Source organism: Lepidochelys olivacea, assembly GCF_965140295.1.
Source record: "Lepidochelys olivacea isolate rLepOli2 genome assembly, chromosome: 10".
NCBI classification, from domain to species: domain Eukaryota; kingdom Metazoa; phylum Chordata; order Testudines; family Cheloniidae; genus Lepidochelys; species Lepidochelys olivacea.
Window position 1 is genome coordinate 31,597,329 of NC_140420.1, and position 27,245 is coordinate 31,624,573.

The 27,245-nt window shown below is 47.8% G+C and overlaps 3 protein-coding genes across 6 annotated transcripts in view; 2 read left to right on the forward strand and 1 right to left on the reverse strand.

Moving 5' to 3' along the window:
- GTF3C1 (general transcription factor IIIC subunit 1) overlaps positions 1-3,190 on the forward strand; it is an 82,334-nt gene extending 79,144 nt beyond the window's left edge. For all 4 annotated transcript variants that reach the window (XM_084641674.1, XM_084641675.1, XM_084641676.1 and 1 more), the window contains one exon: positions 2,825-3,190. In XM_084641674.1, coding sequence (XP_084497800.1) covers positions 2,825-3,046 — 222 coding nt within the window. In that variant the 3' untranslated portion in view covers positions 3,047-3,190. The remainder of the gene's footprint in view (positions 1-2,824) is intronic.
- A 12,524-nt stretch (positions 3,191-15,714) lies between these two features.
- POLR3K (RNA polymerase III subunit K) lies at positions 15,715-18,383 on the reverse strand. Its single transcript, XM_084640695.1, has 3 exons — positions 18,197-18,383; positions 17,814-17,901; positions 15,715-16,276 (listed from the first exon to the last, which is right to left on the reverse strand). Exons 1-3 carry the CDS (start codon positions 18,305-18,307, stop codon positions 16,149-16,151), a joined length of 327 nt encoding a protein of 108 aa, XP_084496821.1. The 5' UTR covers positions 18,308-18,383; the 3' UTR covers positions 15,715-16,148.
- Positions 18,384-18,399: 16 nt separating this feature from the next.
- On the forward strand, positions 18,400-27,029 carry SNRNP25 (small nuclear ribonucleoprotein U11/U12 subunit 25). Its single transcript, XM_084640694.1, has 6 exons — positions 18,400-18,533; positions 19,157-19,247; positions 20,717-20,822; positions 21,227-21,301; positions 23,564-23,626; positions 26,721-27,029. Exons 1-5 carry the CDS (start codon positions 18,417-18,419, stop codon positions 23,616-23,618), a joined length of 444 nt encoding a protein of 147 aa, XP_084496820.1. The 5' UTR covers positions 18,400-18,416; the 3' UTR covers positions 23,619-23,626; positions 26,721-27,029.
- The last annotated feature ends 216 nt before the right edge of the window (positions 27,030-27,245 follow it).

A 27,245-nucleotide genomic window follows, 5' to 3' on the forward strand; every position in this document is an offset into this window, starting at 1 on the left:
GTGGAGACTGAGTTCCCTTCTCATTCCTTGAACAGGTTCATCTGGGCCAAGCCTGGGGCGTGCTGGCTGGTGGGGTTGATAGGAAGTGTGCCCTGCCGTGCCTGGTCTTTGAATTATTGTGGTGCTTGGTAGCAACTGCACAACTAGGATTGCCTTCTAAAATGGGCCTTTTGGCCTGAAATGTCAAGCATGGCCTGGGTTGGAACCTCCAGTGGCCAGAACTGCTGCTTCGTCAGGGGACGGGAGCCACAGGAGTTCCGCGCAATCCTTTGAAGCATTCTGGTGACCCAGTTTGGGTCCCGACCCATGGGTTGAGAAACCTTGATCTAGACAACATCCAAAATCAACTCCCTCTGACAAGAAGGCCAAACATGTAGGCTTGTTGGGAAGGAAGGTCTTCACATCCACTTGCTTTCTGTTCAGAATAGCAAACTATCCTGTCCTATTGGCTAAGTATGACTATCTGAACTATTCCAAGATCACAAACTGTAGAAAAGCTGCCACAGCAAGACAGAAATCAATTCCAGGCTCTTACTGAGGAAGGTAAACTGATGGCCAGAACCGCATTTCAATCAGCAGTTGATGCAACAGACATCTATCAAAAAAGCCTTTAGTAAGCCTTTTGATACTATCTCACATGACCTTCTCATAAAAAAACTAGAGAAATATAGCCTAGACCAGAGGTTCTCAAACTGTGGTCTGCGGATAGTTCCCTCTTAGGTGCGGGCCTGGGCGGCAGCACATGAGAGAATGAAGGGCTGCCCAGCTAATTAGTGGAGCCGTGCACCCTGGAGAAGAGGGGTGGGAAAATAGGGGGTAAGTGGGACGGGGCAGTGGGGTGAGAAGAGGGGGTGGGGGAATTTGGGACGTGCAGGGCTGCAGTGACAAGAGAAAGAGGCAACTTTTCCCAGCTCCAGGGCTGCGTCTGCCGGGGAGAGATGACCCTCCTTCCCAGCCCCAGCTCTGTGTCTGCTGTGGCGGGGGAGAGAGGGAGAGACCCCCCCCTCCTTCTCAGCCCCAGCCTGGGGGCTGCTGCACCAGGGGAGAGAGGGCACATCCATTGAATTAGAAAGGTAAGACTAGTGATATTAAAATATGAGTTGTGTGCTTTTCTTTGTAGAACAAAAACATGTTTATTAAGGGGCTTTTTTATAGAGCGCTTTTATCCAAAGCACTTTACACTAGTTAGCTAACGGTACAAACAACATTTGGAAAGATCATTAAGTGGTCCGCCGAGACCCTCAGCAATTTTCAAGTGGTCCACGAAAAAAAAAGTTTGAGAACCACTGGCCTAGACAAACTTATTACAAGGTGAGTGTACAATTGGCTGGCTGGGGATCTAGAGTTCCAACCTGGAGAGGTAGCAAGCACTTTGGAGGAAAGGATTAGAATTCAACATGATCTCGAAAAACTGGAGAAATGGTCTGAAGTAAATAGGATGAAGTTCAATAAGGACAAATGTAAAGTACTCCACTTAGAAAGGAATAATCAACTGCATAAATACAAAATAGGACATGACTGCCTAGGAAGGAGTACTGCAGAAGGAGTTACAGCAGATCACAAACTAAATATGAGTTGTCAATGTAATACTGTTGCAAAAAAAGTGAACATCATTCTGGGATGTATTAGCAGGAGTGTTGTAAGCAAGAAACCAGAAGTAATTCTTCCACTCAGCACTGATAAGGCCTCAATTTGAATACTGTGTCTAGTTCTGGGCACCACACTTCAGGAAAGATGTGGACAAATTGGAGAAAGTCCAGAGGAGAGCAATAAAAATTATTAAAGGTCTAGCAAACATGACCTATGATGAAAGATTGAAAAAACTGGATTTGTTTAGCCTGGAGAAGACTATGGGGGGGATATAAGTCTTCATGTAAATCATTGTTATAAAGAGGAGCATGACCACTGAGGACAAGACAAGAAGTAATGGGCTTAAATTGCAGAAAGATTTAGGGAGATTTAGGTTGGACATTAGGAAAAACTTCCTAACTGTAAGGGTAGTCCAGCACTGGAACAGATTGGTTGTAGAAGGGAGGTTGTAGAATCTGTCATTGGAGGTTTTTAAAACAGGTTAGACAAACACTTGTCAGGGATGGTCTAGATAATCCTGCCTCAATGCAGAGGACTAGATGACCTCTTGAGGTCCCTTCCAGTGCTACATTTTTATGATTCTGTGACTTATGGAATTGACTTAACTCTAATTTGGTGCGAGCTATAGTGGTGTAAGAGCCACAGGGAGGCATCACCGTTTTATATATCTACACTATTTAGCCCTTCAAATGCTATCCCAAGCTATACTGTCCACTCCTGAAATGTGTCTGGTTACTCCACTGCTCCAGGGTCACCTGACTGGATGTTCCCCTTCAGCTTAAATGCCAGTTAGACCCTTGACTATCTGCATTTGCAATTTGCTTTGGTTGCAAGTTCAAGGATCCTGAAGCCATTGCCACAACTATGCCTCAGGCTTGCCCAGAATGCACAGAGCCTAGCAGTGTCAGTCAGCTCCCTGGAATAGCCACCCAGAGTGCAGCATGCTTTTATCAATATACTTCTGCATTGTGGGGACACAATGATTCATGAGCAGAGTAGCTTAAACTGGTGCATGTCCTCAGCAGTGTCGGCTCACATTATTGGTTTAGTTATATTGCTGTAATCTATAGCAGTGCCACTTTCTTGTGGCTGTTCACTTCTATTTTTTTAATTCTCTGAAGCATCTGGAGAAACAGTCTATGAAGCATGTCACACGGAATAGTCTTACTGGTGTTCCTGGGTTTTAGCATTACTATGTAACTTCTTAAGCTAAAACATGTCAACTTTTCAACAGGGTCTGGAAACCCTTGGCTGCATCAGAAGATTCTGCATGAAAAAGCCCTCAGTAATATCTCTCTTCTCTCGGCCTGCTCCTGAAGAAGAGCTAACCGACTCCAAACTGAGTGAGACTCCAACAATATTTTATGAGCCCACCATAGACTGTACTCTGAGAATGGGCAGAGTGTTCCCATACGAAGGCAACTGGAATAAATGGGTGCAGATGATCCATTTATAAGAGATGGCATGGTGCGTCATGCTTGTCCAGCCTGCATTGGTGAATGCCAATGGAGGAGAAACTTCTGGTGTGTCCTATAACTTGTGCTGTGCCTGTCATTTTGTCATGTTTTGTTAAATAAATTTCGTTTCTTATTGGGAATTACTTCAGGCCCATTGTAAAGCAAACATTAAGCTTGTATGGTTGTATAGGATAACAGTCTTCAAACAATGACAGCACCTCCTAGAGGAGGGAAACTGCATCATCTTTGGACATGGTTTTGTATCCAAACTGCTGTACCTTGATTTGATTTCTCAAATTCACATCAGAAGCTGTAGTGTTTTACATGATCAAAGATCTCTTCACCCAAAAGGCTCTTGCCTGGTTAACATGACTGTCAGATTCTACTTAGTGCAAGATGCAAATGAAGTAAGGTTATTCCATAGTATATAAAGCAGGTTGAGATTGTTATAATTCGGGCTGACCACAGGTCATAGAATTTCATTTAGTGATTCCTATATCAAGCCTTTTTCAACAGACTTTTGATTAAAGTAGAGCAGATCTTAGAGACCCAACCTGGGTGTCTGTCCCAGTAGTTAACTACCCTTGCTGTTTTAATTACATCTCCAGTTTGAACTCTACTGACTTCCAGCCATTGGATCGTGTTCTGACTTTGTCAGCAGATTAAAGAGCCCTTTACTATCAGAAATCTCTCACACAGCTATTGTATAACCTGCACATACACACAGTCATGGGGAGCAAGGACTAGAATTCTGCTGCTCCAGGCATGGAGGCCTCTACAGGCACGCAGGCCTGCAGGCACGCAGGCCTCTACCTCTTTACCTGGTTTGGGGACCAGGAGGCCTACATCTAGGCAAGCTGTACTGCCTTCTTTTCCCTACAACCTCTCACCAGATCCTGTGCCTCCAGCAAGTCCTGAGCTACAACAGAGACAGGAGCCATAGAAAGTGGAGTTCTTATGGCAATGCAATTGACCCAGCCTCTGCATTATAGGAGGAGCTGGTGACCCGGTACCCTCCACATTGGCCTATGCTTTGTCAGCCCTCACTGAGCCCATGATTATTACAGCTGTTTCACTAATTAGTAACTAACACGGTGTATAATAAACCCAATTCATTATATTTGATTAAAAGTATTCAGGTGAAGGTAAGAATTTTGCAGGGTCCCAGAGCCCAGGCTCCAACCCAAGCCCAGAAGTCTACACTGCAATTAAACAGACACACAGCCCATGCCCCTCAAGCCCGGGTCAGTTGGCACAAGCCAGCTGCAGGTTTTTGATTGCAGTATAGACATACCCTTAATTTCCATCCTCCTCCCCCTGCGCTCTCCCCACTTCCTATTTTCTTGATCACTGTGGACAGTACTGCTCAGGTCTGTAATCTGAACATCATCTTTGACTCAGACCTCTCCCTAGCTCCTCATATCCAGGCTATGTCTAAATCTTTCAGATTCTTCTGTATAACATCTCTAAGATCCGGCCTTTCCTATCCATCCACACAGGTATAGCTCTCATCCAGGTTCTCATCTTCCATCATGATTCTTGCAATATCCTTCTCTCTGGCCTGGCAAATGTAATCTTGCCCCCTGCGTACCATTCAGAATGCTGCTACAAAAATCATTTCCCCAGCCTATTACTTTGCCTATGTCATCCTCATATTGTATCCCTCCACTTTCTCCCCCTTCTCTGTTGCTACTTGGCATCTCTTTCAAGGCCCTTGATGGCATAGCCCTGACCACCCTACCTATCATCTCTGATTCAATATCAAAAAAGTTATTTTCCACTTCTGATCAGCCCATGATGTCAGCCTCCATTGTCCACTTGTTCAGTTTTCACACAAGCACTTTTGTGCTTTCTCTTGTGCTGCCCCTTGAGCTCCCTGTGGACATCTGCAAAGCAAATTCTTTATCCTCCTTTAAAGCCCTCCTTTTTTCATGATGTCTATAAGAAAAATTGCTGCTGCTTGTGTACTGCGACCACTGTCCATCATGCTGACCAATGTTCTCTCATTTGTTTCCTCGTGCTCTCTCGTCGGTCATTCTGCATCCGTCTGTTCTCTCTTGTTTTATACTTAGATCGTATGGTCTTCGGAGTAGGGGCGGTCTTTTTGTTCAGTGTCTGTATGGCTCCAATCACAATGGCATCCATTGTGGCTCCTGGGTACTACGGTAACACAAAATAAGAATCACGAGGGTGTTTGCTGCGTATGATGATCTGAGCACTGCTGGTTCTTCGAGGACTGCACATGTGCATTCACTCTTGGTGTCAGTGTGCCCAGCACACGGTTGTTGAAAACTCGAGCTCCTGCTACTGCTGCATGCAGGTCTAAAGAGCAGAGTCACCCCCAGCACCCCTCAGTTCCTTCTTTACTACCCACGACAGTCATTGGAACTCTGTTCTATATCAGAACAGGACTCTCTCTCAGCCTTTGGGAACACTGTATATTGTACACTGTGTGTAATTTAGTCTTTAGGGTGGTTAGGATAGTTAGTAAGTTTTAGCTGTGTGTATAATAAAAATGTGTTCTGCACTTGTTGTTTTCCCTGTTTGGGGATTTTCTATTGAAGGTACCGAGGTATGCTCTGGTCACTGGGTTTCACGCCATGTGCTTCTTGCTCCAAACCTGTGCCAGTGAGAACCCAGAGCCCAGCAGCAGGCTGAGTACTGAGGATCAAGAGGTGGGTCGAGAACCGAAGATCAGGAGTCCAGGTTTATCCCTATATAGTAGGGGCAGGCAAACTTTTTGGCCTGAGGGCCACATCAGGTTTCCAAAATTGTATGGAGGGCTGGTTCGGGGAGGCTGTGCCTCCCCAAACAGCCAGGCGTGGCCTGGCCCCCTCCTCCCCCCAATCCCCCCCCCACACACACACACACACACTTCTCACCCCCTGACGGCCCCCCCGGGACTCCTGCCCCATCCAACCCTCCCTGTCCGCTGATGGCCCTTGGACCCCCCGCCCCTGACTGCCCCCCCACCCCATCCAACCCCTCCTCTCATTCCTGACTGCCCCCCAGAACCCCTGCCCCATCCAACCACCCTTCTCCCTGACCGCCCCCAGAACCAATGCCGCTGACTGCCCCCTCTGCCCCATCCAACCCTCCACTCCTTCCTAACTGCCCCCTGGAGACCTCTGCCACCATTCACCCCCCGTTCCCTGCCCTCTGACCGCCCCAACCCCTATCCACACCCTAGCCCCCTGACCACCACCCCGATCTCTGCTGCCCTCTATACAACCCCCCCCCACCACCCCCTTACCACGCTGCCTGGAGCACCGGTGGCTGGCAGCATTACAGCCGCACCATCCAGAGCACCAGGACAGGCAGCCGTGCTGCCCAGCTGGAGCCAGCCACGCCACCGTGCAGCACAGAACTGGTGGCACAGTGAGTTGAGGCTGCGGGGGGGTGGAAACAGCAGGGGAAAGGCTGGGGGCAAGCCTCCCAGGCCAGGAGCTCAGGGGCTGGGCAGGAGGGTCCAGCGGGCCGGATGTGGTCCGTGGGCCGTTGTTTGCCCACCTCTGCTATATAGACCAGTGGTTTTCAAACTGTGGGTTGTGACCCAGAACTGGGTCACGGAATGGAAGGGACTGGTTGCGGCGGCTCTGATCAGCACCACTGACCGGGCTATTAAAAGTCCTGTCGGCGCTGCTGCCCTGCTAAGGCACGTTAGTCTCTACCTATTCCGACACTGCACTGCACCCCAGAAGCAGCCAGCAGCAGGTCCGGCTCCTAGACGGGGACGGGGCACGGGGCTCTGCACACTGCCCCGAGCACCGGCTTCGCACTCGCATCGGCAGTTTTCCGGCCAATGGAATCTGGGGGTGGGGGTGCCTCTGGGCGAGAGCCACTTGCGCGCCTCCACCTAGGAGCCGAACCTGCTGCTGGCTGCCTCTGGGGCACAGCGCAGTCCATGGTGCCAGGACAGGTGGGAAGCCTGCCTCTGCACCCTGGCTGCACTGCTGACCGGGAGCTGCTGGAGGTAAGCCTCACACCCCAACCCCATGCCCCAATCTCCTGCCCCAGCCCTGAGCACCCCCCAAACCCAGATCCCCTTCTTGCACCCCAAACCCCTCATCCTTTCCCCACCCCAGAGCCAGCACCTCCCGCACCCCAACCCCCTGCCCAAACCCAGAGCCCCTCATCCCCTGCCCACCCCAGAGCCCTGACCCCCTCCCACACCCCAACCTCCTGCCCCAGCCCTGAGCCCCTTCCCACACCCTGAACCCCTCATTCCTGGCCCCAGCCCACACCCCCTAACTCTCTGCCCCAACCCTGAGCCCGTCCCATACCCCAAACCCCTCACTCCCAGCTCCATTGGGTTGCGGACATCAACAATTTTCTTCAACTGGGTCCCCAGAAAAAGAGTTTGAAAACCACTGATCTAGACAACTGGTTTGTTGAAGGCTGGTCCAGATGGCAAGGACAGAGCAGTGTTGCCCTGGTCCAGTCAACCTTCAGTGCTCTGGGACTGTTAATCAACCCAGAAAAATCCCTTCTCTCCCTGGTCCAGAGGATAGAGTTTATAGGGGCTGTATTGGATTCCTCTTAAGCCAGGGCCTTTCTTCTGCACTTCAGGCTCCAGGCAATTAGATGGTTATAGATTTGAAGGCTCACAACAGCACAAAACAGTTGGAGGCTTCTGGGTCACATGGCCTCTTGCACCTATGTAGTTCAATACGCCAGACTGCAACTCAGAACTCTGCAGGGCTGGTTGGCATCAGTCTGCTTGCCAAGATGCCATCAGTTATACATGGTGGTAAGAATGCCCTCCCATGTCCTCACCTCGCTAGATTGGCGGACAGATCTAGCCAATGTATGTGTAGGCATTCCATTTGCTTGCCCACTGCCACCTCTCATGCTAGTGACAGATGCTTGGCTCTGAGGTAGGGAGCCCACCTGGCTTCTCTACAATTGCAGGGTCTGTGGTTCTCAGAGGACTTAGCTTTACACATCAGTGTTAGAGAACTGAAAGCTGACAGGCTGGCATGCCAAGAATTTATCACAGATCAGGGGAAGCAGCCTGTCCATCCTCACAGACAACAGGGCAGCAATGTTTCACCTCAAGAAGCAGGGAAGATGCCTGCTTTACTCCACTCTGTCAAGAAGCAACTCTACCTTGGGAGCCAATCTTGCCAGTTCAATAGATCTTGAAGCATCTGTCAGGCATACAGAACAACCTAGCAGACCTCCTGAGCAATTTGTTTACATGTCACTGTGAGTGGTCTCTTCACCCGCATGTGGCCAGATTCATCTTCCACAGCAAAGTCCAACAAAGCATCAGCAATTCTACGGGATCACAGCCCGGGTTCCATACTGACATGGTCAGGCAGGCTCCTCTACGCTTTTCCACCAATCCCACTCATTCACAGCATATTGCTGTGCCTCAATCCGCAAACCTGGGATCATTCCATCCCCTCACCTCGCTGGGGTGGGGTGAAAATAAATTAATAAATAATTCTGTCTTCAGAGCGGGTTTGAATAGTGTGCAGTAAATAAGGCAGGAGCCACACATTGAACAACAGGGAGAAAGCACCATCGTGGTGCACTGAATGAGGCAACAGTATGTGATCATGTAATTAGTTACCTCCTTGTCAGAGCACCATCCTTATAACAGAGCATCTCCAGGCTTTAAAACTTCCCAGCTTGTGAGGCAGCTATGCCTGTAAAAGATGGGCATGTTAAGTGTCTTTGGAGAAAGGCATGCAACTGAAGTGATCAGGCTGCAGGTTTTTCAAAACACATTCAACATGCCAGAGGTGCTCCTAATATTCCTTTGTTGGAGTGCTCTTTTCTGAGAAGTGCCTGCCATTTCTAGGCCTCCCTCAGCCAATGCTCTGACTACCCGAGAGGTTACCGCTTGTTACCAGCTTTGCCTGTTACTTTGGGGTATGCTCATTTATTAGGTTTCAGAGTAGCAGCCGTGTTAGTCTGTATTCGCAAAAAGAAAAGGAGGACTTGTGGCACCTTAGAGACTAACCAATTTATTAGAGCATAAGCTTTCGTGAGCTACAGCTCACTTCCTCAGATGCATATAAGCCTGCTGCAGTTTCCACGATATGCATCTGAGGAAGTGAGCTGTAGCTCACGAAAGCTTATGCTCTAATAAATTGGTTAGTCTCTAAGGTGCCACAAGTCCTCCTTTTCTTTTTTCATTTATTAGGGTTACTTTTCCAGTGTGGGGGGAGGGGGGTCTGTACTATCAATGTACTGCTTGTATCACTTGTGTTCTTATACAGAGCTCTACTTCTCCCCCCTGCAAGTCCCCTCCCACTGGAGCTATGCTGCAGGACCTAGGTTCCCCAGAATCAGACAAACACACACACACACTAACAGAGCGTGTCTGAGAGGACCGGGTTAGTCAGCACTCCCAAGTTTACCCCTTATATCTCCCTGGACTCAGTAGGCTGGGTTGAGCAGCATTTCCAGGCTGTCACCTTCATATGCCCTGGGCACCGCACCCGAATAGAGCACAATGGAGCAGGCTGGGTCGAGCTGCACTTCCAGGCTGCCACCCTCATATGTCCCAGGTTCAGCACATCCCTGTCCCCACTTTCACGTTACAATTGTTCAGGTAGTAACACATTTGATGAGCAAACCCCCACTGGATTTTTGGGCACTGCAGGGATCTTTTAGCTTAGGTACGAGGAGCATTGCTGCAGCACGAATGAGGAAGCCAAAAACACCCAAAAGGGGGAGAGAAGCAACCAGCTTAACCATGAAAGTTATTTATTGCCAGGTAATAACCACACAAACAAACAAACCAGTTGTAACATTAAATCTAGCTTAAATTTGATTATGAAAGTCAGGTTTAGAAAACTATAACTGACCACACAAATCAAGGTCAGGCTATACTGAGAGAGAAAGCTGAGTTCTCACGACTCCATGAAGCTTGAATCGATCGGAGGTCCCAGGCGATGGTAGCTGAGGGTCCAGAGTGCTGGGGACAGGCAGAGTCCCCAGCACGATCAGTCAGGAGATACTGAAGTCCCAATGGAACTGATGCAGATTTTGGATCCAGCCATCAGAACGCTTACTTGAGCATGGGTAGGGGTTTTTGTAGAGAAACAATAACAGTTCAACGGAGAACACTAGATTTGTTTATATGTAAACTGATAGCTCAGGGGAGTATCCCAAAGTTGTTTTGTTCAGGCCAGACAATGGGAGCTGATCATTTCTGGCTATGGGCAGTGTTCCTTGGAGGGAGCTCACAATGCAATTAGGGAGCTTCACTATTTTGGATACCAATAAAGGATTTATTACTAGAATTGGTCTGATAACTACTGAGCTGGGTGTGTGCAGTTGTGGGTTCATTAACATCTGGAGCAGAGATCCCCCATCATGCAGTGCTTCCCTGCTTTTCTGGTTCTAGAGTTCCATGCAGTTCTTGCCTTGGAATCTCTGTTCTCCATTCTGTATGATAATGGAGATGCTGCCTTGTCCCATCTTCGATGCAAATGGGACTAGGTGAGTTGCCTTAATCCTGTCACCCTTGTCCCAGGGGCTTAGGTGGGTCTCCACTGCCTTTTCATAAGTCTTTCTTCTGATCGGTTTTGGTTCAAGCAGAGGCTCGGAGGGGAGGTCTTTCATGAGTCAGACAGGCTGGGTACTGTGCCCTGGTTCCCCAAGAACACAGAGCTGATAAGTAACACCCTGGATCTCGGGACCTAGCACTGAATCAAAACCTGCTGAGCCTATGGCATAGATGCCCTCTCATTAGTCAGCTTCTCCTGCTGCCTGTGACAGCAAAGAGCACCATACTAAGACTCCTTCACTTTGCAACCCTGATTCATCCCCAGAGCACATCCAGCCTGGGCCCTGACTGAGACAGGGGCCCTGTGGAAAATATAGTATGTGCTCAGGTGATTAAAGACCATCATAAGGCATAGGCACACAAGGACCAAATTAAGGCTGCACAAACCACCTTAATTCTGGCATTTCTTAACTTCTGAGTGCTCAACTTTGCAACTTTTATAATGTTTTAATGGAGTTTTGAGTGTAATATGAACTTTTTGGCTCAACCATCACAGCAGCAAACCCCCCAGTAGCCCAGCAGATGGTATCCACCTTGCTTCCAGCACACTCCTGATTTCAGCCATCCCTTCCTTTGATTTGGGCTGGCCTTGTTTAACTCTGCAAACCAGGTTACCTTATCAAAGCACTGCAAGTTCCTCCGCTAGGAACACGTTCATGCCTGCAGCCTTTGTCAAGTGTTTTGTCCAAGCTCACTATAGGGATCTGCTGTAATAAATGGACCTGTAAACTTCCCCTAATTGTGAGTTCAACTGTGACGAGTGAGTGAAAGGTTATAAAATATCACAGTAACCTATGTTATGGTGATGGAAAAAAGTGCACAAAGGAGATAGAAACAACGAATTAGTCCAAAGGGAGAGGCCTACTGATATAACTCAAGGACTGAGTTAACATCATGCCTGATAAACAAGAAAAGGACAGGATCAGCAATCAGTGAACCAAAATTGGTGTCAGGAATTAGGCCTAACTGGTGGACAAAATGAGAGGACAGGCCGTTCCGCCCATCACTCCATTTTGGGGTCCTTAAAGAAAGAGACTTCGGGAGAAAAAGGCTACAGGAGTGAGCTTCACCCTCATGGCTGTGACCCCCATCATCTCCTAGAACTGCAGACCTCCCAATCCTGAAAGATGTCCAGGACGCCAGATGACCATCCCTACCTACCACGTCCCTCTGAATCCCCGCTCCACTTTGTCTCATGCCAGGTATCCTTTTCCTTATCCACCTTTTCTGTTCTGTTTCTACTCTCTCGTCTTTTTCCATCTTGCTTAACCGGTCAAGACTGCATATTTTGTAACACTGCTGTAAGACTGTGACCAGAGAGTGGCAAAAAACAATGCCCTAAACTGTCTGATGCTAGTATGACTTTGCCAGGTCTCAGACCATGTGCCATGCCTATGTTCTTCCAGCAGTGAGGCTGCAAGTGAGAGTCAGATACAGACACTTCTAAGGTGCCACAAGTACTCCTTTTCTTTTTGCATTTTCAGTCTTTGCTGTTCTTTTCCTCTCCCTTTTAGGGAACAGGATCAGACTTTAACATCAACAGCAACAATGACAGTTCCAGCCTCTCTTTACTAACTACTAATCTTTTCCCCAAAAAGGACAGTTATTACCATCATTGGCAGTCTCTTAGATGGTATCAAACAAGTATTTTTTCCTTCTAAAAACTCTCTCCAGCTAAAGGGAAAGGGAATAAGGAACGTTGTTAAAACAAAAACCTTATTCAATACTTTACATAGCAAACGCTGTAACCATTTTCCCTGTATCTTTAATAAAATGTTAAAAGGATTTTTAATGGTATGTTTGGCATGGCACAAAACAGGCTAAGGTCTCTGTATACCAAACCTTGTTTAAAACTGTTTAATGTTGGACAGTGACTGGGTTATGGTAACAGCTTTGGCCCATATATTCCATGTAAATATATACAACAGATCCTACCTGACGCAGCTTGAACGATCTTGCAGCTTTCACATAGCCTTTCTACCCATTATTTTTTTTTTGCTCCTTTGACATGAAATCTATTTGAAGGCAGGGAGTTGAGTCGACACAGCACTCCTCTCTGAGCGCTATGTGGCTGGGCTTCTCTGAATCTGGAGCATGGCTGGGCAGAGGGAGCAAAGCTGTGAGAGTGCTGCTTCTCCATGCCGAGGGCCCTACCAAATTCACGGCCGTGAAAAATGTGTCATGCAACTCCCTCTACAATAACCCCACAGTCCTTTTTGGGTCAGGACCCCTACAATTACAACACTGTGAAATTTCAGATTTAAATAGCTGAAATCATGACATTTATGATTTTCAAATTCCTCTGACCGTGAAATTGACCAAAATGGACCGTGCATTTGATAGGGCCCTAACCATGACATTACACATGAGGATTCTCAGCAGATTGCTGCCGAAGTAGATTTTTCCTACTTTTTACTCCTCCAGATCCTGAAGAGCTAGCACAGCTCTGGGAGAGGGAGTTAAATGTTATTCTACCTCATGTAACAGAACTGTAGACCAAGGTGCTTGCAAAGTCTTTATGGATCATCCATGAAATGGAAAAAGCACAAATGTGCTAATGCCAGTGCAAATGTGCAGAGCTAGCAATTAAAAAAAAATCTTTGTACTTGTAAATTGGTCCCATTTGATGCGAGATCACTGAAAGATGAATATGGAACTTATATGCTGCTTTCCCTAAGTCATTTTCTACAGCAGCATCTTAAATGTGCTACCTGTAGAACGTACCAACTGGCTACGGGCCAGGTAAAACCTCACGCTCATAGGCGCCACTTTCAAAACTAGCTGAGTGTGAAAGTGAAGCTCCAATGACAGAACCCCCAAAGTCGGGTGCCCCTTGCAGGTTCTCTTTCACGGCTGTAGATGGTTTTTCAGAGCACAGTTGTACCAAGAGATTTTTGCTCTGAATGTTCTGAAATACCTTGCAGCACCTTAATAAAAGCTTGCAGAAAAACCTCAGAGGGGGTTTAAAAACACCATAAAATTCATAAAATTTTTCCCAATTGATATAATTAAGGTGGTGACAGTATCAGAAAACTTTGGCTTGCATAAAATATTAATTAGTTTTAACATTAAGGTTCTAAGTAGAAACTAATGATAGTTTAAATATAGAAAATCCAACATGGCTTACCAAAATGGCGGAGATGGGGGATGATGCAGAAAATTTAAGTAGTGGAAAGTTCTAGCAAACAAGATGGCATCAGAGGGAGGAGCTCAGAAAGGTCTAGAATCCAAGATGGCATCAGGGGAGGAGCTTAGTTATCTAAAAATAGGATGATGTAAGAGGGGAAGAAGCAAGACAGGAAGTACAAATATGCTAATAAAAGGGGGAGAATCTAGACAGGAAGATGAAATATGCTAATATCTGGAAGCAGATTGGCTGAGCCAGACAAATTATATTAATGAGCTAACCTTGAGCGAGCAACCAGTATATAAGGCAGACAGCCAGCAGGCTGAGACTGTAGCAAGTTTGACATAGTGAGTTCGACAGCAGACTGAGAAGAGCAAGAGTGGCAAGACAAGACAGCACTACCTAGAAGATCAAGAAGTCTCAAAGATCATCAGCAGAATTCTAAGGTTGCCTTGGCAACGAACTGCCTGCTAGCAGCTACCTTGCCAGCAGCTCGAAGAGAGACCGCAACTGTAGAGACTACAGTCCCTAAAACGAAGACAGATCAGAAGGACCTAAGACGATACAGAGGGAGTTTTGGATATAAGTGTAAGTCTGATCTTCTTTTCTACCTACCATTTAAGAATATATGGATCTGTCTATAAATAAAGCCAGATGCCTGTGCCTTGAGTGAGCTCTCCCCTACCCATCCTGCAACCATTTGGCCAGCATTTGTAGGATGCTCAATTTTAAATGTTTAGTATTAAGTGTTGATGCTAAATAAATGTTTAAATCTGTGAATACGGTAATGGTTTTTCATAAGTGTATATAGAGGTCACATACACCATATTGTATTAAGTACGGGGTTAAACTGTATCACTAAAACTAAAAGCCTTTGTGTATATGGGATCCCTATATGCATGTTTCATTGAAACTACTGTATTTCCTGTATGTGTTAGATATCCTATGTAGTCTTTTTATTTTGTTGCACTGCTTTACTGTACAATTCTTAAATGTAATTCTATTGTGCTGTATTAAATGCTGTATCTTTTCTTGCCTTATTAAACCCACTGTAACTTCTATTTCTGTTAAATAAATAATTTTTGTTTTTGAAGAATTTCTGCTTGTGTGTCCATCCTTGAGCAGAAGGCTGTATCCGTGTCCTTTCAGGGGTCAGCAAGACTAGCTTGCTCTTGGGAGCCCTCTGCAGGTCAGAAACAAGCCCCCGGTAAAGCTCTGGCAATTCCTTTAGGGCGGGCCACAACCTTGTTACCCTTTTGTTAAATTAAAAGCATCATTGTAGGCTAATTTAATTGGCATCTAAATTTTAGGGTAACCCAGCGATGGGAAAAATTACATTACACTGCAGTAGTTTCTAGTGAAAAGTCACTTGGTTACTTGACACTGAATAAATATGAGAAGGAGAACATCTGTCTATATTGAAATGGCACTAGTTTAACTTTAGTAAAACTACTGGACACTCTTAATTTGACTTCAAGCTGGCTTATATTAACTCCCTAAGGAATCAAAATACATCAATATGTTAGGTTTAAATCCTACTGTGTCAACACAGGGATTTGCACTGGTTTCACTAGTTGCTGGAGGTCTTTTTAAACACACCGTTAGTTAAATCAATGCAACTTTGAACATAGACAAGGCCTGTTTTTTAAATAAGTCTGAAAAAAGCACTGTGGTATCCTTAGTGTCCAGCAGTCAGGTCCCTGGTTTTAGGTCTTATGAGACAGAAGCCACCTCCACTCACACACTGGCCTCATACTATCCAGGGACAGGAGTTAAATATTGAAACACAAAACTAAAATGACAATTCCTCTCCATCACTCTGATCGTGCTCCTTGTATGCTGTATCTCTTTCCCCTCATCTTTCACCTGTCTTTTTTTTTTTCCTTTCATTCATAAGCAATCTAGGGCAAGGGGACAGTCTTTGTCAGGTTTCTGTAGAGAGCATAGTACAACAGGGCCCCAGTCCTGTGAGTTCAGTACTGATCCAGGGGAAGCATCACCCAATGAAGCAATAGTACGACAAACATTTTATTTATCTGTTTCCCATCTAGATACTGACCATTCCTGCCATTTCTTAGCCTGCAATCGTAGATCACAGCTGTGGTTAGTAATAAATGATAACTTAATGCATCCCTATAAAAGAGCAGCGTTGCAGTGGGAACGGCTGAATAAATAGTTTTTTGCATATAATCTCTAAACAGAGGCAGTTCTTTGTTCTAACAATGTTTGCTATCAGGAAAATGTGCAGTGTACGCATAACATTCAGCCCCTGGACCATCAGATTATGGTGAATGCCTGCACGAGCAGCAGCCAGTGTTAATTTAACTTTATGCAACAGCTGGAACCAGAGACACTTATTTCCATGTTACCATCTTTCATAGAACCCAGCTGGAGAATTTTCAAACAAACAGCAAAAATGATACTGAAGAAATTAAATCTGAAGCAAAAGTTAGTCCCTCCACCTGTGGCCGCACTGGGCATTGCAACACTTATAGAAGGTGGTCATGGGCTCATCAGCTGATCTGGTCTGAATCTGCATGAAATAAGCACGCGGATGCTCACACTTGGGACACGGCTCTGCAAAAGAAACCAGACGAACTACAGTGAGTACAGCTCCCAGGGCTAGCAAAGCAATTCTTCATTCTGCCAGGGGAGCTCACTTCTAGAGCTGCTCTATCTGAAGGACTAGAATTCAGCCTTCCACAATCCATTCAAGAGCTATTTCAAAATGTCCACTGGCTCACTTTTTACATGATGGGAGAACTTAAAGGGCCTTCAGGGGTAGATCAGTAACTCTGGCCACTGTCATTGAGAGCACTCCCTAATGCCAATGGATTTAACATGTTGGGGACTATCTGGTTTCTAAGATACAGCGGGGCACTAATGCTGCTCTCATGGCCACTGAAAGGTAGGGCCAGAAGTCACTTCTTTCTCAGTCAAAAATCTTGCAGGGTACGGGACAGATCCCAATGGGAGTAGGGAAATTGAAGCACAGAAATAGCAACAGCTCCATGCACATAAGCAGACCCAGAATATGCTGTTCAATAGATATATATAAATGATTTGGGAAACGGGGTAAACAGTGAGGTGGCAAAATTTGCAGATGATACAAAATTAATTCCAAAGCACACTGCAAAGAGTTGTTATGAGTGCAAAGAGTGCAATGTTGTTAAATGCAAAGCAGTGCACATTGGACAACATAATCCCAACAATACATACAAAATTATGGGGTCTAAATTAGCTGTTATGACTCAAGAAAGAGATCTTGGGAATCATTGTGGATAGTTCTCTGAAAACATCTACTCAATGTGCAGTGGCAGTCAAAAAAGCAAACAGAACATTAGGAACCATTAAGAAAGGGACAGATAATATTTAATACCACTATATAAATCCATGGTACACCCCCACCTTGAATACAGTGTGCAGTTCTGGTCACCCCATCTCAAAAAGATATATTCAAATTGGAAAAGAATAGCTAAGAGGGGATATCATAGAGGTCTATAAAATCATGACTGATGTAGAGAAAGTGAATAAGGAAGTGTTGTTTACTCTTCATAACACAAGAACTAGGGGTCAACCAATGAAATTAATAGGCAGCAGGTTTAAAACAAAAGGGAGTGTTTTGTCACATAATGCATAGTCAACCTGGGAACTCACGACCCGGGGATGTTGTGAAGGCCAAAACTATAAAGGGGTTTCAAAAAAGAGTTAGGTTGATGGAGGACAGGTCCATCAATGGCTATTTGGCAAGGTGGGCAGGGACACAACCCCATGCTCTGAATGGCTCTAGCCTCTGACGGCCGGAAGCTGGAACTGGATGACAGGGGATGGATCACTTGATAACGGCCCCGTTCTGTTCACTCCTCCTGAAGCACCTGGCATTGGCCACTATCAGAAGACAGGATCCTTGGCTAGATGGACCGTTGGTCTGACCCAATAGGGCCGCTCTTGTGCTGGAGGGAGGCTGGGAGCCAGCCTGCCAGGAGCTGTTCCCTGGCTCAGCTTGTCCCTCAAGCTCTGGCTTGGCTCCCCGCCATGCCAGGAGGGCCCAGCGTCTCCCGCAGCGGCGGGGCCAACCAGGCATCACCAGCCGAGCCCCAAGGGCCATGCTCACCTGCCGTGGAGTCCACGTTCTCCCACGCCGCAGCGCCGCCCAGCACGTCGTCCACCTCCTTCAGCTTCGGGTACTTCCGGCTGCTCACCTGGGGGGCACACAGGCCGTGAGGCTCCAGCCCAGACCCCGCTGGGATTTCACCAGGCGGCCTGGGGGGAGGCGCCTCCGCCCATGGCATGAGTCCCGCCCACATCGGCCCCGCCCTGCCAGCGACTAGCTCCGCCCCCAGCAGACCCCCCCCTCAGGCCCGTCCCACCAGGCTCTGATTGGTTGCTCTGCCCCAGGAGGCGGGCTATAGGAGCTGGCAGTCCCCGCCCACCGAAGCACAGGCATCGCCAGGGGAGGCGGCAGCAGGGGGCGCTGCCACTGGCCGGAGGGATTACCTTGCGCGTGACGTTGCGCACGTAGGGACACGTGGTGCAGGCGAAGCGGTGGCATCTCGCGCCTTCCTCGGCCACCAGCACGTTCCCGCAGGCTGGGCAGAACAGCAGCATTTCCGCTTCCGGGTCACGTCGCAGCCCCGCCTCTTCCCTTCTCCGGGTCACGGGAAGCCCCGCCCCCGCTCAGGCCCCGCCCTCCTGGCGAGCCGCGGGCGACGGGCTGATGGCGGAGCCGGGCCCCGAGGAGGAGGAGCTGGCGCACGCCGAGGTGCTCGAGCTGTTCCAGGAGGGGCTGGCCCGCCTCGTGCAGGACCCGCTGCTGTGCGACCTCCCCGTGCAGGTGCCGCTCCCCCCCCCCCGCGCCGAGCCCCGCCCCCAGCATTGTGCCGCGTCGCGGCAGCGCGTCCCCCGCTCTGGGGCGGACACTGACCGGCCGCCAGCCGGACAGGAGCTGGGGGGCGTGTCCCGAGCCCGGGCGAGCTCCTCCCCCGCACGTGACTGCCGGGGTCAGCGCCCTGGAGCGTGGGGGTGGTTGGGTGCGCGCTGTGGGGTGCGCAGGGTCCTGGAAATTCCGGGGGGCGGTGCCGAGCCCTGGAGAATGCGGGGGGTGGGTTTCCGGCGTGGGGGGGCAGGTGGGTTCAGGGCATGGGCAGTCATGGGGGGCAGAGCCCTGGAGCATGGGTGGTGACTGGGGGAGGAAGAGCCCTGGAAAAAGCGGGGCGGGAGGAAAAGCCCTGGAGGGGGGGATGAGGGGACAGGGCTGTGGAGGAGCTGGGGGTTGCAGATTGGAGGCAGGGTGTGGGAGGGGCAGAGCCTTTGGGGGCGGGAGGGGGAGGCTGGCAAGAGGCAGAGCCCCATGGCTGCAGGTGTCAGGTGCTTTGCGTCACACCTCTCAGAGCACTAACAGGGCTGTGGGGAGTAAGGTGCACCTGGTGGTTCATCTGCCTTTCGCTTTCTGGACAGGTCACGGTGGAGGAGATCAATTCTCAGATTGCGCTGGAGTATGGCCAAGCCATGACTGTGCGGGTGTGCAAGGCGGATGAAGAAGTGATGCGTAAGTCCCTGACATGCTTCTCCCCCCATCCCCGGTGCCCTAGGCTGACTGTCGGGGTTGTGTTGGGAGTCTCTCTGGGTATGTCTACGCTGCAATAAAAAGGCCACAGCACTGAGTCTGAGTAACCCCGGGTCAGTTGCTTCTGGCTTGCAGGGCTCAGGCTGTGGGGCTAAAAATTGCAGCATAGACATTCGGGCTGAAACTGGAGCGTGGGCTCTGAGACCCACCCTTCTTGTGCGTGGGTGCCTCCACAGATGCCCATACCATGGGTCTTTTATTGCAGAGTAGACATATGATCCAAGATCATACTGACGGCCTGCCTTAGTTCACTGGCCAGGTCTTTGACCTAAAGAGAAAGGAGGGGCTAAAGGCAGGAGAAGTGGGTCTGCTCCCATGTGCTACTTCAGGGGTTGTGTAGGGCCTGCCCCTGCATACATGTATTTGCTATGTTAAATGACACACATACAGGGACCATGCTGAATGATCTCCCCTGCAAATCTCAGGCACAGCTTAGAGCTCTGGAGCATTGGTCAGTTAGAAGCAGGAGCCGGGGGGAGAGTGGTAGAGCTAGCTGGGGTAGTTGCTCGCAGTTAAGTGGCACTGGGCATGTGTGCAGCCTCCTACTGAAGCCAGGCTCAGGTGGAGTTGGATCTGGGGAGGACACTGAGACCAAAGTTCAGTTCCCACATCTTCTCTTGCCACTTGATCTAGTGGTGCTTATTCCACTGCGTAGCTCGCTCTGAGGTGAACTTCCCCAGCCAGGGTAGGGGTGGCATTGATGGGCTCTGGGGAGGAATTCCATGCTTGGTGAAAAAAGGCTATCTGCAGGGGCTGGGTTTTGAATGGAACCACAAGGTTGAGGATGAGTTCTAGGAAATTCAACACTTAAGTATTGAGCCGGCTAGTAAGCCAGTGCAGTGGGTGCTGTGTCTGAGGTTGGGCAAGCCCCTCCACATGGCACCCTACCATGGTGATATTGTGAAGGGCACTAGATTGGTAAACTCCTTGTCATGCAGGGCTTTGAATACTGCCAGCAGGGTATCAGAGTGCTGTAGCTTAATGCCTTCTCACCAGGCTTCTGCAGCCCAAACCATCTCCTAAGTCAGACGCACAGGTTGGGGCCTAAAATGCTGTGATGCAATAAAGTAAAAAACTCCTGTGTGATAGTTGATAAAGCCAGGCAGACTCATCCCTACCTCACTTCTCACCAGCTGCCAAACTGGCTTTGTATCATACAGTTCCCAGCCCTGAGCCCATTCCCTGGGGTTACTGTGGCACAGGCTTTTGGATTGGAGCATTAAGGAAAGCCAGTCCTAGTGTTGCTCTTTATTCTCCACAAATAGCACAAAGCAACTCCACTTAAAGTGCAGCTTCCAAGAGGTGAGGGTGGGGTATGGGAGCTGGAGCTCTGCCTCCCTCCAGAATGCATCTCTGGGGCCATTGCCAGGTGACAATCTTTTCCCTTTTAGCTGTAGTAGTGGTACAGAATGCCAGTGTCCTGGACCTGAAGAAAGCCATCCAGCGATATGTGCAGCTGAAGCAGGAGCGGGAAGGGGGCATACAGCACATTAGCTGGTGAGTTGGGGGCTCCTCAGAGGAAAGGGGGTGCTGTGGGCAGTCGGATGAACCTTGATACTACCGTTTCTCCTACAACAAGGGGAGCATAAAGCAGCCACCCACACAATCCTATTCATTTCCTTTTGTCTCTGAGGCATGTAAATCCTGGCCTTCATTTGTGTAATCAAACCTAGAGACATAATTGCAGGTGGAGTCCGTTGTAAAGCACATGTGGGCCAGAAAGAGCATGAAGGCCCTAGCTGCTCAGTCACTCCACTCCGGGCTGACCTGTGATAGCTGGGAACAGAGCGGTGGAAGGGCAGGCCACATACAGAGCTGCTGTCATCCTTATTTTCTGATCCTTTGTGGCTTGCTGCTGTTCCTGCTGCCCTCTGTTAAGTCACAGAATTTTGCTTTTACAGGACCTATGTATGGAGAACATATCACTTAACCTTTGCTGGAGAGAAAATGACAGATGACAAAAAGAAGCTGCGAGAGTAAGTATCAGGATTTCTCTATCTTCACTGAGCCTGTTGGAACTAGGAGGAGGCCTGGTTTGATCGCTGTTGTCAGACTGCATGTGTGCAAAACGTTTGTGTGTACAGGGGCTGGTCTTGTCCCTTTGATTCTGGTTAGATTTTCCAATGGAAAGCTTGAGAAGTGTGACTGCATTGCCTCATGGAGTGCTCCCAGGGTGTGTGTTATGTCAGTGAACTAGCTGTATGTCTCTTCCTGACCTGGGCTCAGGCATGAGTTTTCTCCCTGGGGGAATCTGTGACCAGTGAGATTAACCAACAGCCTCCTTAAAACTGTTTTTAGCTAACCACTGCAACAAAGCAATGAGAGAGAGGGAGATTTTCTAACAAGAAACAGCCAACATACACATTGAGTCTCATCTGGTCTTACGGGTTTCAGAGTAGCAGCCCTGTTAGTCTGTATCCGCAAAAAGAACAGGAGGACTTGTAGCACCTTAGAGACTAACAAATTTATTAAAGCATAAGCTTTCGTGGGCTACAGCCCACTTCATCGGATGCATAGAATGGAACATATAGTTAGGTGAGAGAGAGAGAGATCTTATAAGCTTATGCTCTAATATATTTGTTAGTCGTTAAGGTGCCACAAGTACTCCTGTTCTTTTTATCTAGTCTTACGCTTTTCTATATGCTCAGTTAGACAGGCTTTCCTCTTCAGTTACAGGAACAAAACAGAAGCCACTTACATTCCTCTAGGTGGCCCAGAACCTCCTGTGTCTTGGGGTTTCCCATTCAGGTTCCCTCTTGTTCACACTGTTCCCACAAAAGTGGGCTAGAGCCATTAAGGCTCCTTCTCTGGCTTGGTCTCAGTGGAAGCGATTTGGTGACTATTAGTAAGGGGTTCTCTTAGAAAGCCCTCTCTCCAGAGGTTGGTCAGCTCCGCTATCCAGGGTGAAAGATCCAGCCCCACTTATGATACACCACTGACCAATCTAGATCCAACATTTATAATTATTATTAAAGGAACCCCCCCTCCAATGTCTCAGTACCTGTTTCTCACTCTCTGGGCTGCCCTCATAGTGTGCATGACTTCACGCTCTTGGGAGGGAGCTCAGCGGGGCATGTGTATAACAGTACAATATGTTGACTTGATGTTTCGAAGTCCGCAAACCTTGTAGTTCAACAGAGCAGCCATGAGTCCTTTCTCCTGGTGAAAAGCTATTTCCCTGATTCGCAGTTACCAAGAGTAGGTTCTGCATTCCCCAGGCTATTGCTGTTTCCAGAGCACCAACCACAGGTATGCATGGTGTTTCCCAGATAAATATGGCATTTTGCCCTGAGGGGCTCAGTTTAAATTAGCCTGAGAACACCATAGATGCCCACAGACCAAGGGAAAAAGAGGCAGGGGAAAGGGGGGTGTTATTTTTCCTCAGGGAGCAGTGTGCATGTGTGGTGGTGATGGGGCTGGGAGGGCAGAAATTAGCTGGGACCAGGGGGTAAGTCGGGTTTTTTTCACGGTATGGTTTAATGGGCAGTGAGGCATCCAGGATAAGATGAGGACAGGGAGCAGACCAAGTACAGAACCCTGGCACTGGGGAGAGGAGCCGTGCCACTGGTTGAGAGGCTGAAGGGAGAGGTAGGGTGGGAGTCATGATAACACAAGAAGAGGGAGTGAAGAGTGGAAGACAGGCTCCTGGCCCTGCTTAGTGGTATGTCACTTGGGACCTAAGTAAGAAGTTTACAAACCATCCCAGCTTCCCATACATATACTCAGTAACATGAGAAGAAGAGAGCAGCACCAGCACCTGCTGCATTCTCTAGCTATTACAGACATTCTGGCACTGGGCACGCTGGAGCCAGTCAGATTGGACAAAGAAAATTGGCAACCTCCATCCACAGACTGAAGGGGAAAGGCTTGTCTCCTAAATACAGTGTACGGATTGGTGGGTGCAAGAAATGCCTTTGCTACGAAAACCAACCCTCCCGTGCATGCATGATTCTCACACTGGGGACAGGATGAGAGAGAAGGAGGTGCATGTGATAGATGTTAGTCATGTCACTTAATGCATTGAATGACTGTAGGTCCTGACTTACTGCAGTGATGGGGTGAGAAGTTGGATAAATGGAATAGAATTCTCTGGTCACATGACTATTTGGTGTCCTGCCAATAACACGGTGCCCATGTCTCCCCTTGAAAGCATGGACTCTACCAGGTGAGGAGGAGTCTGGGCTGGGGGCATATAAAAGTTTGTTCATGGACATATAACAGCATAAGTCTCTCTGCAGGTACGGCATCAGAAATCGGGATGAGGTCTGCTTTATAAAGAAGCTTCGAAAGTGACCTGTAAGGTACGTCTTAAAGCTTCATGCACACATTCTGTAAGCCTATATCTTCATTAATCCAGGATCATAGTGCTCATGCTCATGGTGCCCAACGCTGCAACTCTCAGCTGCTGGAGCGCTCCAGAGTTGTTGCTGTGTTCCAGTCACTTTCAGCCACTTGTCCTACTATAATTCCAGGTCTCAGTCACGTAGGCTGGAGTGAGGCCAAGTAGACAGATGCCTCATCATTAGGCACTGCGGCTGTGACTAATATCAATGGGGTTACCTCCCCCCAATAGTATTTTACAGCTAATAAATACTGCTCTCTGAAGGTTTCAGAGCAGCAGCCGTGTTAGTCTGTATTCACAAAAAGGTGCCACAAGTCCTCCTTTTCTTTTTGCTCTCTGAAGGAGCACTTTAATTTATAGTGAACTATTAATTCAGTGCTTATATAAACCACATAGCAAGAACACAACTAAATCAACCTACACGTTGAAAGCAGTGGAAACAACTGGTTCAGGTATTTAATAAATCACCTATTATCCTTGCAGTTCATGCGTTTGGTTAATGCTGATATGGTTTAAAAAAAAAAGTTCTTGATGCATTTCCCAGATATCCTTAATTCTGAGCCACAAGATTATAGTAGAACAGCAGTTCTAGTTCAGCTGAGGTCAAGAGTCGCCTACTGTTTAAAACACACCTATTCTAAATACTCTAAAATCCACAGGGTGACTTGAATTGTTTGAAAGTTCTGTGCCTCATGGAGACTGGTGCATTCAGGGTAGGGTTAGTGGTCCAAATTTGGGGTCATTTGAGGAAAGGGTCCCCTCCCTAAATATCAGCGGTTCACAAAAATCTGATTCTTTCTTTTTTTGCCAATACTTGGGGCTCAGACTTGCTTCTTTATAAAGCAGACCTCATCCTGATTTTTGATGCTGTACTTGAATAGAGAATTATGCTGTTCTTTGCCCAGGAACAAACATTTTTATATCACCCAAACTGGTGTTACCCCCCTGAGTGTTATCCCCTACCCATTTGGGGAATCAATATTGAAAAAATTACTGAGTAAAATACACTACTCCAGCATGAGTTGGCCCAAAGAGTAAAATGTGTAAGGGCAGCAATCCTAGGGCTCTTCTGAAACCCGAGAGTTTACAGGCAGACTGTTGTCACAGTAATGGGGTGGCTCAAGGGGACATGCTGTGGTCATTGAACCTGAGCTGCACCCATGTACTGAGAGTTTGAGCCCTTTCCTTGGCAGCTTTCAGAGAATGCATGTTGTGCACACTAGTTTCCCTCTACCTGCATTCTGCAGGGATCCTTTTGAAAGTTTGGCCCTGAGACCAAAATTTCTGGTTTAAGAGCAATGTTGTCAAGGGCTCTAAAATCTACAAGTGGACTTGGTTTTACTTTAGAAGTACTGTCAAGGAAATTAGCATTAATTAAATACAGGACAGGTGAAAGTCTCTAGTAAGCAATAAGGATAATGAAATCCTGATCCATGCCCTCCACCCTCTTCCTGTACAATGGGACTGAGTGTGATCAAAGAAAAGCAAGTGACTGGGCCATTTAGTCAAGGGGATCCTGATACATAGTACACCTAACATGAGCTGCTGCTAACACTTTCAGATTCTTAAAACTTTGGGGGGGCAGAGATAGGAAATTTGGGGGGTGGGAGGTGGTATCAGAGCAGTGCCAGGAGGTAGGGGGGTTCAAGCTGGGGGCTCTACCCTTTTGCCAACCTTTGATTCTTAGGGCTGTGCTCTGGCACAGCTACTGAGGGGCCAGCCTACTCTTGGACAGCAGCCTTTACTAGTGTCAGGACCCATCCCAAATGCTGTTTTTGAAAACTGTTTGATGACAAGAGCTTAGATCAAGAACTGGGATTCCAAAGATGTAATTATACTAATTTTTCTATGATCCCTTAATGAATAAGGGATTGTCCTTAGAGACTTTTGCTTTCTGCGTGCTCAGAAGCACTGACAGAATCATAAGGGAGGAAATTTGGCACCTTCTTGCAATTCTTCAGTCATTCAGAACCACTGGAGGCCACCGGGGCAGAGGCTGACTTTTTCAGACCTTGAAACCAAAGTCTAAACAGATCCAGAGCTCTAGCCTCAAGGGCTTCCTTAAGCAAAGGGCGTTGCAGACAAATTTTCCCATACTTGTGGGCACTAGGAGTGAACTTCTGACAGATCAGATACCCAAAAGGCAAGTGGCCTTCTCCCAGACGCTTCAGGTACTGTACATGGTTGTCTGATACTGGGAATACAGCTGGGCAGTAAGCACACCTTTTAAACCCCAGCTTTCTTTGCTTCTTTGGTTCCACCATACCTCAGAACCAGAGAGACACCTTAACTACTCACTAGGAGGGAACACTAAGTTTTTTGGAGGAAACTGGAGGAGTTCACAGCTGTCCAGGCATGCAGTTGGAAGGAACTGAGGTGGGGCGGGCATTCTGCCCCCTTCTATAATCTCCTTCGGTACCTCGGGGATACTGAGGGGTGGGGCAGTGGTGCTAGTAAAGGCACACAACCTATAAGTGGGAATATGCAGTGCCACTTGAAAAACTAAACATTCTGTAAGGGCAAAGTGCACCACTGGGCAACCTTAACCCTTTGTTAATGTAGTTAAAATGCTTTCAGCCACTATGAGTATTTTCAACAATGTAACAAGGGTACTGTGTGTGCTTACTGAACAGTTCCGATATCTGGCTGGCATTTAAACTGGGGTGGCCAAAATTGTCAGTCTTGGTTGATTAAAGTTAAGCACCTGAATCCATATTCCTGCATCTAAAAAAGTGAACTAGTTTTCCAAATGCTAGAGGAAGCGGCAGCACTGCACCACCAAGCTGCTCATCGAGGTGCCTAACTTTAGTTATCAAGTTACAAAATTTTGTTTTGTTTGCATGGTATTTTTTTCAAATGCCAAGCTCCTAGTAATTGATGTAGGAAATGTTGTGTCTGATACAGGATGCTTGATTGTCCTACGGTAACTATAAAGAAAACACAGCAACATACACCACACTGAGAGTGCCCAGCTGGTGCCCAAGGCCGCTTGCCAGCCTGTGGGAATAGGGGTGGCAGTAGCAATGTCTTGATTTCTCACTCTTTGGTTACAGCTCCAGGTGCAGCATTCCCTCTGCTGGAAAAGGACTCGGTCCAGGCCGTTACTGCAGCAGGACCAGCCTGCACATTCAGCATCTTTCCAGAAGAGAAACTTGTGGCATTTCAAAGCAGAGCAGATGCAGGAGGTGATAAATTCTTGTATAGGTTAGTGTTTGAATGTGGTGGTTGCTTTTGCTGTACCCTGGCTATGAAGGGCAAATGGTGCACAGTGATGCTTTTCGGAGCCCTCTGAAGTTCTGTCTGCCAGAACTTGATGCCACCATAGGTACAACCAGAAATAAAGGACTCAGACTAATAATTTATGCAGCTGTCTTGACCAGATTTTGGTCATGAAGCAATCCAGACCACAGAGAGGCAGAACTGAGCCTGAGCTACTGCAAGCTTAAAAAAAATGGATATGGTAAAGGTGTGGAGCATTGCCTCTAAGAAGCCATAAATGGAGGCGTGAGGCCTTGAGCCCAGGAGATGGGAATCAGACCAACAGCAGCTAGAGAGCATGCATGCAGTCAGAGGACTGG

What these genes read in the sequence shown, in the direction of transcription:
- POLR3K (XM_084640695.1), bottom strand. Translation starts at nt 18,307, where the DNA reads ATGCTGCTGTTCTGCCCAGCCTGCGGGAACGTGCTGGTGGCCGAGGAA. An exon ending in TGCGCAACGTCACGCGCAAG is followed by an intron (nt 17,902 to 18,196) that starts GTAATCCCTCCG and finishes TGTGCCCCCCAG; the next exon opens with GTGAGCAGCCGGAAGTACCC. An exon ending in GAACGTGGACTCCACGGCAG is followed by an intron (nt 16,277 to 17,813) that starts GTGAGCATGGCC and finishes TTTCTTTTGCAG; the next exon opens with AGCCGTGTCCCAAGTGTGAG.
- SNRNP25 (XM_084640694.1), top strand. Translation starts at nt 18,417, where the DNA reads ATGGCGGAGCCGGGCCCCGAGGAGGAGGAGCTGGCGCACGCCGAGGTG. An exon ending in TGTGCGACCTCCCCGTGCAG is followed by an intron (nt 18,534 to 19,156) that starts GTGCCGCTCCCC and finishes CTTTCTGGACAG; the next exon opens with GTCACGGTGGAGGAGATCAA. An exon ending in GACAAAAAGAAGCTGCGAGA is followed by an intron (nt 21,302 to 23,563) that starts GTAAGTATCAGG and finishes GTCTCTCTGCAG; the next exon opens with GTACGGCATCAGAAATCGGG.